This window comes from Chrysemys picta, chromosome 2 (assembly GCF_011386835.1).
Source record: "Chrysemys picta bellii isolate R12L10 chromosome 2, ASM1138683v2, whole genome shotgun sequence".
Taxonomy (NCBI): Eukaryota; Metazoa; Chordata; order Testudines; family Emydidae; genus Chrysemys; species Chrysemys picta.
Genome location: NC_088792.1, coordinates 125,997,858 through 126,011,851, shown reverse-complemented (window position 1 = coordinate 126,011,851; position 13,994 = coordinate 125,997,858). Strand labels below are relative to the sequence as shown.

The window sequence follows — 13,994 nt, the reverse complement described above, 5'->3', positions numbered from 1 at the left end:
CAGAGGACCCTGCTCATGGCCCATCTCACTGGTCGTTCTGGACCCCGTGGGCGTACCATCAGGCGCAAGGGGCTCCAATAACTTCGACCTCTCGCTCGGGCCACTCCGTTAGAAGGGCCCCGGAGTCCACCATCTCTCGGCCTCCGCCAGGGGGCATGGAGGCTTCCGTGTCCGCACTACCTGACGTCCTGGACCCAAGCGCAGGTGATGCTCCGGCCCAGGAGCAGGGAGACCAGGACCCTCCCTTGGATCCTTTACCACCGGAGGCATCTTCCTCTTCCTCTCCGGATGAGGCAGTGGCGGGCACATCGTGCACAGGTCCACCCCCAATAGATCTTCGGGCTCACCAGGACCTCCTACGTAGGGTGGCCCGTAATATGGACCTGCAGGCGGAGGAGATAGTGGAGGTGCAGGACCCCATCGTAAATATCCTCGCGGCGGATGCCCCATCGCGAGTGGCGTTACCCCTGATCCGCACGATCCAGGCGAATGCAAGTACGATATGGCAAACTCCTGCCTCTATCCCACCCACAGCGAGAGGGGTGGAAAGAAAGTACTTTGTCCCCTCCAAAGACTACGAGTACTTATATACCCACCCCCAGCCGTGTTCACTGGTGGTGGCATCAGTGAATGCAAGGGAGCGCCACGGTCAACAGGCCGCGGCGCCCAAATCGAAGGAGGCTAAGCGCCTCGATTTGTTTGGCCGTAAAGTTTATTCAGCCGGAGGGCTGCAACTTAGAGCGGCTAACCAGCAGGCGCTCCTGAGCCGCTACAACTTTAACTCCTGGAACTCTATGGGGAAGTTCAAGGAATTGGTTCCCCAAGAGTCCAGGGAGGAGTTTGGGGCCTTGGTAGAGGAGGGTAAGAAGGTGGCTCGGACCTCCTTACAGGCCTCCTTGGACATAGCGGACTCGGCTGCGAGAACCCTGGCTTCGGGTATCGCTATGCGAAGGACCTCCTGGCTCCAAGTTTCGGGTTTGCCCCCGGAATTGCAACAAACCCTGCAGGATTTGCCCTTCGAAGGACAGGGGTTGTTCTCGGAGAAGACGGACTCTCGCCTGCAGAGCCTCAAGGACTCCAGGACAATCATGCGCTCCCTGGGGATGCATGTTGCGGGCCCTCAGCGCAGGCCATTTAGGCCTCAGCCTCAGCGCTTCTACCCCCCCCCCCCCCACCTCGTCAGAGACAGGACTCGGCCCGGAGGCGCGGGCGAGGTGGTAGACGAAGGTGGACCGGCCCTCAACCCGGTCAGAACCAGGGGCCACCAAGACCACCCGCAGGCCCCAGGCAGAACTTTTGAAGGTGCGGTCGAGGACGGCGCCCCAGTCATCCCCCAGGATCCAGCCCCCTCCTTTCGGGATCGCCTCTCCCACTTCCACCGTGTTTGGTCCCTTATAACTTCGGACCGTTGGGTCCTTCGCACGGTGGAGAGGGGATACGCTATCCAGTTCTCTTCAATCCCCCCCTCCCACCCCCCTTCCCCGTCCCTCTTCAGGGACCCTTCTCATGAGCAACTTTTTATACAGGAGGTTTCCACGCTCCTTGCTATGGGGGCCATAGAGGAGGTTCCAGTAGAGTTAAGGGGCAGGGGATTTTATTCCCGTTACTTCCTGATCCCCAAGTCCAAAGGAGGTCTACGACCCATCTTGGACTTGCGCGGACTCAACAAATTCGTAGTAAAGTTGAAGTTCCGCATGGTCTCTTTGGGGGCCATTATCCCTTCCCTCGATCCTGGAGACTGGTTCGCCGCCCTCGACATGAAAGACGCATACTTTCATATCGCAATTTACCCGCCTCACAGACGCTTCCTGCGATTCGTGGTAAGCAAGGTGCACTACCAATTTGCAGTCCTTCCCTTCGGCCTATCCTCGGCCCCAAGAGTGTTCACGAAATGTATGGCTGTCGTGGCAGCGTACCTTCGTCGGCAAGGGATACAGGTGTTCCCGTACCTAGACGACTGGCTGGTACGCGGTCGCACCAAAGAGCAAGTTCGAGCTCACGTCCACAGAATAGTGCACACATTCAACGAGTTGGGCATCCTACTCAACAAGGACAAATCCACTCTAGAACCTACCCAGAGAATAGAATTCATCGGCGCAGTCCTAGACTCCAGACGTGCACAAGCCATCCTGCCAGACAACCGCTTTTGCACCATCACGAGCCTCATTCAAGGGCTCAAGGCCTTCCCAACTACCACGGTGAGGTCGTGCCTTACCCTGCTGGGTCACATGGCTTCCTGCACGTACGTAACCAGGCATGCCAGACTTCGGCTTCGCCCACTCCAGACCTGGGTGTCATCGATATACCGCCCACGTCGGGACAGCCTGAACATGGTGGTCACGGTCCCGAACTCGGTCCTGACCTCCCTCACATGGTGGCTAGATCACAATGTGGTTTGCGAGGGGATGCCGTTTCACGCCCCACAACCCTCTCTACACCTGGTCACAGACGCTTCATCTCTGGGTTGGGGCGCCCATCTCAACGAGCACCATACCCAGGGCCTGTGGACTGCACCTCAGCTAGCCCTGCACATCAATGTTCGGGAACTGATGGCGGTGCGCCTGGCGTGCCAGGCATTTCTCAATCTCCTACGTGGCCGCTGTGTGTTAGTTCTCATCGACAACACCACGGCCATGTTTTACATCAACAAGCAAGGAGGAGCACGTTCGTCAATTCTATGCCAAGAGGCCATTCGCCTGTGGGACTTCTGCATCGCCCACTCAATCCATCTCACGGCATCGTTCCTCCCTGGAGTCCAGAACACTTTAGCGGACCGACTCAGCAGGTCCTTTCAAATGCACGAGTGGTCTATCCGGCCGGACATCATACATTCCGTCTTCCAGAAGTGGGGGTTTCCCCAGATAGACCTGTTTGCATCTCGAGACAACAGGAAGTGCCACGTGTTCTGCTCCCTGCAAGGTCGAGCTCCGGGCTCCCTCTCGGATGCGTTTCTCCTTCCCTGGAAAGACCACCTGTTTTATGCCTTCCCTCCGTTTCCTCTGGTCCACAAGGTACTGCTCAAATTGCGCAGAGACCAGGCACAGGTAATTCTGGTCGCCCCAGCATGGCCGAGACAACATTGGTACACCACACTGTTGGAACTCTCGGTTCAGACACCGATCCCGCTTCCATTATGTCCAGATCTCATCTCGCAGGACCACGGCCGGCTGCGTCACCCCGACCTGCAATCACTCCACCTCACGGCGTGGTTGCTCCATGGTTCACCCAGGCAGAGCAACAATGCTCGCACTCGGTCCAACAGATTCTGCTGAGCAGTAGGAAGCCTTCAACACGGACCACGTACTTGGCCAAGTGGAAGCGGTTCTCCTGTTGGTGCGAACAACGAGCCGTGTCCCCGTTACAGGCACCTATTCCTCTCATATTGGAATATCTCCTCTCCCTAAAACAGCAAGGTTTGGCGATATCTTCAATTAGGGTTCACCTGGCTGCTATATCGGCCTTTCACCCAGGGGAACTCGCGTCCTCGGTATTCTCTAACCCGATGGTCGTTAGATTCCTCAAGGGCTTAGACCGGATGTACCCACAACAATGTCAGCCCGTTCCGACGTGGGACCTCAACCTGGTTCTCTCCAAGCTCACAGGTCCTCCATTCGAGCCACTGGCCACCTGTTCACTTCTGTACCTATCCTGGAAGACAGCCTTCCTCGTAGCCATCACCTCAGCAAGGCGCGTTTCTGAACTCAGGGCGCTTACATCCGAGCCCCCTTACACGGTTTTCCATAAGGATAAAGTGCAGCTTCGTCCACATCCTGCCTTTCTCCCTAAGGTGGTTTCTCCTTTTCATATCAACCAGGATATATTTCTCCCGGTCTTTCATCCTAAACCGCATGCTACTCGCCAGGATCAACGTTTGCATTCTCTGGACGTACGCAGGGCCCTGGCCTTCTATATTGACCGCACAAGGCACTTTAGAAAGACGACGCAACTCTTCGTTGCAGTGGCCGACCGAATGAAAGGCTCACCGGTCTCCTCACAACGCCTATCCTCCTGGATTACGTCTTGCATCCGAACTTGCTATGACCTGGCAGGTGTCTCAGCACCGCACCTCACCGCCCACTCCACGAGGGCCCAAGCTTCCTCAACGGCTTTCCTGGCGCAAGTTCCGATCCAGGACATTTGTAGAGCTGCGGTTTGGTCATCAGTCCACACATTTACAGCTCACTATGCACTAGTGCAGCAGTCCAGGGACGATGCTGCCTTCGGATCAGTGGTTTTGCACACAGCAATGGCTCACTCCGACCCCACCACCTAAGTTGGGCTTGGGAGTCACCTAATGGAATGGATATGAACAAGCACTCGAAGAAGAAAAGACGGTTACTCACCGTTGTAACTGTTGTTCTTCGAGATGTGTTGCTCATATCCATTCCAAACCCGCCCCCCTTCCCCACTGTCGGAGTAGCCGGCAAGAAGGAACTGAGGGGGCGCCGGGTCGGCTGGGGTATATATTCAGCGCCATGAAGGCGCCACTCTAGGGGGCTCCACAGCCGACCCGCCGGTGTTGCTAGGGTAGAAAATTCTCCGACGATCATGCACGCGGCGCGCGCACACCTAATGGAATGGATATGAGCAACACATCTCGAAGAACAACAGTTACAACGGTGAGTAACCGTCTTTTCTCCCCACCCCATGCATGTGCATTATTACTGTCCTTAATTACTTGATCACTTACTGTTTTTCCATATATTCCATGCAAGTTGAACAGTACATGAGGCATAGTTGTGTAGTGCATGAGGCAGAGGTTCCCTTGGCAAAGGAAATTGTTGGACATTGACTATGTCAGAGAGATGGGTTCTATTCCTGCCTTTGCATCAGCTATACTTCAGAGCCATATCTCCTTCTGTGCTCCCTATCTCCTGTTATATAGGAGGAAGGACTTCCTCCATGCCCACTTTCACAATTACCCAAGCCCTCCCATGTTAACTGAAGTTCCACCCACTTGTGCACACATGCATAATGCCAATGAGATTGAGACACTGGCTCAGCAAAGTTTCTGTATTTATGGTTATTTGATTGTTTTAAAGTTTCATATTTTAAAATGCAATCTCTAATTTTTGCACGTGTGTATTTGTGGGTAAATAGCTAAATCTTGGTTTGAGGCTATGCTAAAACTTGGTTCAAAATGGAAATTATTGATTAACTTCTTTAGCTACTAAAACATTCAGTCTGGATAACTGATTTGATTAGCTACATGAATTTTCCAATCTTGTATTAAAGAATTTAAATCCTGTGTGGAAGACATAATTTGGGAGCAGGGAATCTGTTACATGTTGCCATATGCCAGAACTGTAAAGTAACTACTTTTAGCTCTTCAGGATTCACCTGATATAAACCTACCTACCTTATGCTTGTATTCCCCATGAGTATCTGCATTTTTCAAAACCAATCAAATTGCATGTTTTATATAATACTTGTGAAGATATGCACACAGCAGATACTGCTTCTTTTGATTGACATTGCAGAATATTTTATACTCTTGTGTATATAAAACTGATTTTTTTAAAATACCCAGCTTTTCTAGTAAAGTAGAGGCCAGCATCACACAGGCATGTATTAACAAAAGTTATTTTTTTTGGGAAAAGTGGTATGTTAGTCTGTGTTCAAGCCCTAAAGGGAAAACAATGTGTATATTGTTCATTGACAAATACGGGTCAATTAAAACTGCTAGAATAACTTTGTGTTTCACCATATGTTCCTATTTTAATTTAATACAATAAGCTGTACTTTAATAGCTATTAAAGTTAGTGTTCAGTACTTACAGATATCTGTAAATATTTTTTCTAGACTTTCTTCCATTTGGTCTGTGAGATCAAAGTTAAATCCTGTTTGCTGTTCAGGAGATACTGTGTGTATAAAAATATGAATTAATTGTGTTGAATTCTATATTTGTTCATTTGAACTTATTAAAGTCAGTGAATGTTGTGTTCAGATTTGAGGGCAGAATTTGTTCCTTGGTATAAAAGCAGAGTTCACACTCTAATTAGAAATGTGTATAATCAAAGGTAAATGGTCTGAGTCTTTGAAGAGTATAGACAGTGAATTTGGGAAAGCCTGGACAGATTTGTGACAAGACCATATTTTAATGCAGTTGAATAGATCTAAAGTTATTTTTGAACTGTTTGCTTCAAGTTGAGGTAATTATTATTATAAATGTCTATAAACTATTTATAAAATACAAAGTTTCTGTTTCAGATATATGCTGTTAAAGGAGTTTCTCTGCACTTCAGAGTTCACTATATTAAAAAATCCCAATCTTTTTCCTAACATGAAGGAGTTTAAACTGCTGCTGTTCTATTAAAGCAAGGAAATTTACCCATAGTTTGGTAGAAATTAGATAAGCTTTGCTTGATATTTAGTATATATTTAGTTTGTTCCCTTAAACAATCACCTATGGTTATCTGTTCAATATTTAATAATGCTTCTTTTAAAAATTATTATGCAGAATTTGGTTTCTGAGGGGCTCAGATGGTGATCTTCTGATTTGTGCCTTAGTGCAGTGAACCTCAGGAAAAATCTTTTCTCTTGTTCTGTTATTGCAGGTAAATGAGACCTTTGCTATTGACTTAATAGCAGAGCAGCCTGTGAATAAAGTTGAAAGCCGAGTGATATCATGTGATGGTGGTGGTGGAGCTCTGGGACATCCTAAAGTGTACATAAATTTGGTAACAGAACTTTAATCTCCTTTTGTGCTATCCCCCTGTATCACATGTAGTATATTTTATTTACTAATTTATTTATGGTAGGTAAAATCACTCACTCTTTAGATGTTTTGGCTTAGTGAGTTGCAAAGGAGGGAGTGACTGTCACTTTTATTATTTCTATAATAACATAGGTGTGCATGGCTAAACATATAGGGGTAAGGTTTTCTGCTCAGAAGAGTTTACAGTCTTAAATGACTGAACATGACCCTCATCTCTAATCCATTGAAATTAACAGGATCTTTCTGTTAACATCAATAGGTTTTAGATTAGATCCTGGGAAGAGGAAGTGGAAGGAATGGCATGATCAAACAAAGGCATAGTGCAAAGTGAGCTAGGGAAAGATCAGCTAGGAACAAATAATGCCTTATAAACAAAAAGTAGGAACTTTCATTGGGACCTTTCTGTCCTGAATATCTATGCAGATTCATGATAGTCTCTCTATTTTTCAAAGTAAGTTTTTTTTTTTTTTTTTTTTTTCTTAGATAATTTTTTTTTTTTAAATTAAAGCATATCAGGTTAGTACTTGTATAAAATGCTGGTTTGACAGTTTTGAAGACGAAATATCCTATATATATTATATATCATATATCCTAAGAGAGCGTGTGCAGTATGAACTTCCCCTCACTATCTTGCTGTTCATAAGTACTGACAGTTTCCGGGATGCTGCCCTGCCAATGCATGTCATTTTAGAGGAACCATTTCTAAGTGTAAGTAGGATGTGATTATTGGTGGCCTGGTAGCATGCTGGGTGCTCGCCACACACACAAGACATGGTCCCTGATTAAGAGTTCATAATCTGAGTTTAAAATCTTCATTCTCTATGTCCACTTGGTCTCTGGCTAAGATGACCATCAAGAACTCTTTTCTTTTTTTTCTTTTTTTTTTAATTGGTGGTTTTATTTGATGTCAGCATCGTTGTGATTTTTCCCAACATGGAAAAACTCCATACGTTTTATGAAGAAAACATATGATTCATTTTATAAGTATATTTATTACTCAGACATGGAAAGGCTCAATTATATTTAAAATTGAAAAGTTTTGTGATTCTATAAATGAAACAAAATAATGGAATCCACAGTCTATAAGGCTCTTAGATATGATGTGAAAGATTGAGATGCTTTTACCAACTAAATTGCTATTGTCATTCCCAGCCCATTATGTAGCTTTGGACAAACTAATGTGAGTATTCAGAAAACTTTCTCAATGGATGTGGAGCTGAATGGACAGAAGTGTAGATATTTTAATTCACGGTTCTGAATTAAGTTGTCTTTTCTTCTGTGACTTAACTTTCACAATTTCTCACTGTTCGTTTCAGTTCAGTGCAACAAATCACCTTTATAAATATATATTTGGGTAGTAATCTGGATCTTCGGTTCTAATGGTGGAAGATTCTTTTAGTTTCTGTATTTTTCCTCTTTTTCTTCACTTGAAATATCTGATAGTGGATCTGAGAGTTAAATCCATCTGGAGGAAATATCCAAGGCAAAGTGCTTCAGTCCCTTTTATTTAATTGCTAGTTTGCATAAAAGAAGATTGGCATGTTTTTCTCAAGTTGAAGTCTTTGCTTGTCACTTATTTTTGTGCCACAAAATCACTGATGTTGATTTTTGCCATTTGTGAGAGATGCTAAAGATGAATGGAGACTGCTCCTGAATGAACTTGATGTTGAAGAGCAGCTGGAAAGCCAGTGACAAGTGCTTAGCTCTTATCGTAGCTTATGTTTTGAGGATGAGAATGGCAGGAAAATGTCTTGCTGGCAGAATCAGTCAAACTCGTGTTCTATGGTCTGAGTTGAGCAAACAAACTAATCCTATGGTACCTTGGCTCTAAAACAAACAAATCAATTTTCTGCACTTTGAGATGAGCTCTCGAGGTCCTTTCCAGTCCTATGATTCTATAAATGCTTTTTATATTGTTACTTAACAACTCTTGGCTGTACTTGCCTGGACTTTTCACAGTAATCTTATTCTTCTTCCAAAGTTCCCCTTTAGGATGTCCCTCAGAACTCAGTCTCTGAACTTTCCTTCTCTTTGTCAGCTACACTATAGGACTGTGCAATTGTCCGAACTCCCAGTGTAGACATGTCTTAAGAGAGTTACTCTCTACTATTTTATTTTGAATAATCAACATACAATGTTTGTTAAATTCCAATCAGTGACATCTGTGAAAACCCAGTGAAGTTACTTTTTGAGGTAACTTTGCAACTTGAGAAGTTGCACAGGTGTCAGAGGGTCCAATTTGGCTTGAGAAACCTTTTACTGTTGATATACTGTTAGAAATAACAGCTTGATTTTCAGATCCCACTTTGAGCTTATAGAGCTGGCATTTTTAAAAGGAGGAGAGAAGTAACTTGGAAACTGGGCATGATATGGGCAAACGTGACCCCCTCAATGCAACTTTTAGTCAAATTTCAGTATAGATATCACAATTGAAATGTAAAGTTAACTATATTTGAATCAGGATGTTAGTCATTTTAGGAAGAAGATAGGTAAATATACAGGTAATTTAATGAAGTGCAATTTTTAAAATCTACAATAGTAAATTAAAATTATACTTGTCAAGTCTTATATTTTTTTATTGAGATGTTTTCTTTTTGCAGGACAAAGATACGAAAACTGGAACATGTGGTTACTGTGGACTTCAGTTTAAACAGAAACATCATCACTGAAAGATCATCCCTTCATGCCCTGCAGAATTTTGTCATAATTTGTGTTTAAAATATTAACAATAAATGAAATTTAAAAGCTCAAAGCCTTTATATTTGTTTAAAAAAAATATCTTGCACAATGGCGTTTCCATAGATTAAAACATGAAAAACTAAAAGGGCTTGTCTACATGATGAGGTAATGCACCCTGCAGGTTAGGGGGGTGATTTTTATAGAGCATTAACATGTTGCATGTTAATTAGTCCATGTAGACTCTACTGATGCACAGTAAAGTTTCCCTAGTGCTCTTTAATGTAGTGTATAGTACTATGTTGAGGCTTTCTTGAGAACTTTTAGTGTGCACCAGCAGAGTCTACATCATGGGAAGACCGTGAGCCAAATCTAAATCACCAGATGCTTTTGAACAGACCCCAAAATCTTTTTATTTACATATTAATATTATTGTTGTGGTTTTTTCATTATTTTCTCTGGAATCTGGATCTTGACTATACCTTGAGCAAGAAATTTGGACCTTGACAAAAATAATAGACTACCCCTGGTCTACGTGGACCAATTAATGCACAACACATTAATGTGTTTTAGAAATCACAGCCCAGTAGTGCACATTATCCTACTGTGTAGACAGCCCTAAGAGTGTTTTGAGAGATGAATGTAAAGAAGTTTTGAGGTAGAAATTCTAATATCAATTTGTTCATAGAATAGACCTGGTGCCATGTTATGCTTTTGCCATCTGGGATGCCTCTTAGTAAAATGTCTTGGACTTGAAACTGATGCTGAAATCAAATGGAAATGGAAATCTGATACCCTTTCCCTTTTGATAGGTTAAATATATATAATTTTTTTCCCACCCTGAATTAGACCTGGGTTTCAGATTAGAGGATATGAGGTTTGATAATTCTAAGTTTTTGTCTCTTGGCTTCATTATTACTCCTGTTCATAGATTGGTCATTGTGTGCCATTTCTCTGCTGATATAAATAACTAACTAAATTGAAATCCATTTGCTCTTTTGTTGTGTGGGATAGAGATTTCTCATTTTCAAAGCTAGAAGTTATGGCTGACTAGAACAGGATATTGTCTATATTTCTCAGCCATCTTGAAAACCTCACAAAATGTCTAAAGTACAATGAAAAGGGTTGACCACACTTAAATTCTCTTCATAAATATGAAAAACAAACTTTCAAAGTTTTTCAAAAAGTTAATGATGCTGATAACCAGTAAATCTTGGTCACTTTCTATCTTAACTGCTGAAAAGACATTTAGGATCTGATTGTCCATTATCCTGCACCATTTGTAGTCATTTACAGGATTGTGAAGTAGGTACAAAATGCTATCAGATCAAATTAGTGGGATTTTATAACCACTTAGCACTGGTGCAAATTACTATATTTGGTGCAGGATAATGGAGAACCAGACCATCTACATTCTAGTTTTTATGTGGACTAAGTTCAAAAAGTAGAACATTGAACTCCACCGCTTTATCCATTCATGTATGTACAATAATTTTTTTGTGTTTTTCTTCATCAGATTGAGTGGAAAGCGTGAATCTTCAAATCTTTTTTTCTCCACCTGTACACTTAGAATAGTTTGCAGATATAACTTATTTTATTAAGCATTTCTGTAATGCTGAAGAATATTGCAGTACCTCAGAAAAACCTTTCAAGATTCATCAACAGCAGAGGAGAAATTAGATGTAGATTAGCTATCAAAGAGAACCCCCATGTATTTAGTGGAAAGGTAAACTTGAATTCTGTTGCACTCTGTAGCAGCAGACTGGAAATTAAGTTTAAAAAATTGGAAACTTTTACTGAATTGAATACAAAGTGAATAATACAATTGATACTTTAACCCTGTTTATTTTTATATTCAATTCAACTTGCTGTTCCTATACTTTGTTTTTGATGTAAATATTTCTGAACTTCCTACACACCTGCATTGTAGAAGTTGTAGGATTTGGCAACTGGGGCTTTTGGCACATGGAAAGGCATGGGACGCAGCCCTATATTGTGGGATAAGCATACTGGCTTGGTGTGAAATAATTTAAATGTCAAGTGCTGTCTTCAGGCTTTCGACTTTATTTTAAATGAGCTTTGATTCTGAAGCACAATTCTGCAGCAAGCAGTATCTTTACAGTAACTTCTGTGTCCACAGAATTGTGGCATACACATGGTTTGTATAAACTGCACATATAAATCATTTATTGTATTATATGCACAGTAGCTATGCAGAAGTATACTAAAAATAATTCTTTAAGGACTTGTGACAAACATTTGGCAGTCAATGAAAAATGGGACTAAGTGATGCCAAATTGATTTTTGTGTATGTACTGTATATGGCAATTTTTTGGCCCTGACCAGTGAAAGGCATTGGATTATACCCTGAAGCATGAGATTAGATTACCTTTATTAGTCTGTTAGAATATATAACTACACATACTAATTTTAATATTCTCGTGTTAAATCCAGTGTCAGTGACACCAGACCCTATATTTTGATGACATACTGTGTGAAACAGCATTTCTCTTTAATTGGTTCCTGTATTGCTCTTCAGGAAATAATTTATTAATCTGATTCCCAATCTGGGGTCTAGCTAAAACTGCTCCTTAGAAGCGTTCTTAACTTTCTGTACACTTTTTTTAATATCAGGCAACAGCAGCTATTTGTAATCTTTTTTACAAATCAATATCAGCATTTCAAAATAACATGGGCAGAGACAGAGGCATAAGAAAAAATATATGCCTTTTTGCTACAGTATTGCAGTGGATGATTGTGTTTAGTTGATTAAAATATAATCTCTCAATCCTTTTCAGTCACTGCTTTCCTGGGTAGTCTCTTGCCACCATTCTCCCTGTCCTTTAAGTAAGCCCTACATTTGTTCCTAAATGTGATCTTGCCTTTGGCTTTATTAAAATATGTTTAATTGCACCCAGTATACCACATGCTCTGGAGTGCTGTCTCAGTGACCTGTCCTCCTTGTTTACCCCCTCACCAATAGCACTGAGTTTATATATTCTTCTGGATCATTGATTTTATAGGAAGTGTATTGAGAAATGTTACATTGATAGATTCTGAGGCAAGAAGGGACCATTTTGATCATCTAGTCCAAGGTTTCTCAAACTTCATTGCACTGTGACCCCTTTCTGACAACACAAATAGCTACACGACCCGAGGGGAGGGGGATTCAAAGCTGAACCCCCAGGGTTTCAGCCCCAGGCGAGGGGGCCTGTAACCTGAGCCCCACCATCCAAGGCTGAAGCCCAAGGGCTTGGGCTTTGGCTCTGGGTGGTGGGACTTGGGCTTGGGCTTCAGCCCTGGAACCCAGCAAGTCTAACACCAGTCTAACACCATTAAAACCAGCCACTACCCATAATTGAGGTCCCATTTCAGCGAGTAGCTGTGGATATTCTGGGTCCTTTCCCAAAGAAGACACCCAGAGGAAAGCAGTACGTACTGACTTTCATGGATTTTGCTACCCGATGGCCAGAAGCAGTACCCTTAAGCAACACCAGGGCTAAAAGTGTGTGCCAGGCATTAACAGACATTTTTGCCAGGGTAGGTTGGCCCTCCGACATCCTTACAGATTCGGGAACTAATTTCCTGGCAGGGACCATGGAAAACCTGTGGGAAGCTCATGGGGTGAATCACTTGGTTGCCACCCCTTACCACCATGAAACCAATGGCCTGGTGGAGAGGTTTAATGGAACTTTGGGGGCCATGAAATTCGTAAATGAACACTCCAATGATTGGGACCTAGTGTTGCAGCAGTTGCTTTTCGCCTACAGGGCTGTACCACATCCCAGTTTAGGGTTTTCACCATTTGAACTTGTCTGTGGCCGCGAGGTTAAGGGGCCATTACAGTTGGTGAAGCAGCAATGGGAGGGGTTTACGCTTTCTCCAGGAACTAACATTCTAAACTTTGTAAGCAACCTACAAAGCACCCTCCGACACTCTTTAGTCCTTGCTAAAGAATGCTCAGGAAGAGCAAAAGGCCTGGTATAATAAACATTCCAGAGAACGGTCCTTCAAAGTAGGAGACCAAGTCATGGTCTTAAAGGCGCTCCAGGCCCATAAAATGGAAGCGTCGTGGGAAGGACCATTCACGGTCCAGGAGCGCCTAGGAGCTGTTAACTATCTCACAGCCTCCCCCACCTCCAACATAAAGCCCAAGGTATACCATGTTAATTCTCTTAACGCCTTTTATTCCAGAGAATTAAACGTTTGCCAGTTTACAGCCCAGGAAACAGATGACACGGAGTGGCCTGAAGGTGTCTACTACGAAGGAAAAAAGGATGGTGGCGTAGAAGAGATTAACCTCTCCACGACCCTTGGACGTCTGCAGCGACAGCAGATCAAGGAGCTGTACACAAGCTTTGCACCAGTTTTCTCAGCCACTCCAGGACGGACCGAACGGGCATACCACTCCATTGACACAGGTAATGCTCACCCAATTAGAACCCCACACTACCGGGAGTCACCTCATGCCAAAACTGCTATCCAAAGGGAGATCCAGGACATGCTACAGATGGGTATAATCCACCCCTCTAATAGTGCATGGGCATCTCCAGTGGTTCTAGTTTCCAAACCAGATGGGGAAATACGCTTTTGCGTGGAC

General features: G+C 43.6%; 1 protein-coding gene across 2 annotated transcripts in view; it reads left to right on the top strand.

Annotated features, from left to right (window-relative positions):
- The window catches only part of NDUFS6 (NADH:ubiquinone oxidoreductase subunit S6), a 37,909-nt gene extending 28,439 nt beyond the window's left edge, over positions 1–9,470 (top strand). The window contains exons 3-4 of one of the 2 annotated variants that reach the window (XM_065584155.1): positions 6,558–6,680; positions 9,319–9,470. In XM_065584155.1, coding sequence (XP_065440227.1) covers positions 6,558–6,680; positions 9,319–9,387 — 192 coding nt within the window. In that variant the 3' untranslated portion in view covers positions 9,388–9,470. The remainder of the gene's footprint in view (positions 1–6,557; positions 6,681–9,318) is intronic. The other variant, XM_065584156.1, reaches the window with a different exon arrangement.
- Positions 9,471–13,994: the final 4,524 nt, after the last annotated feature.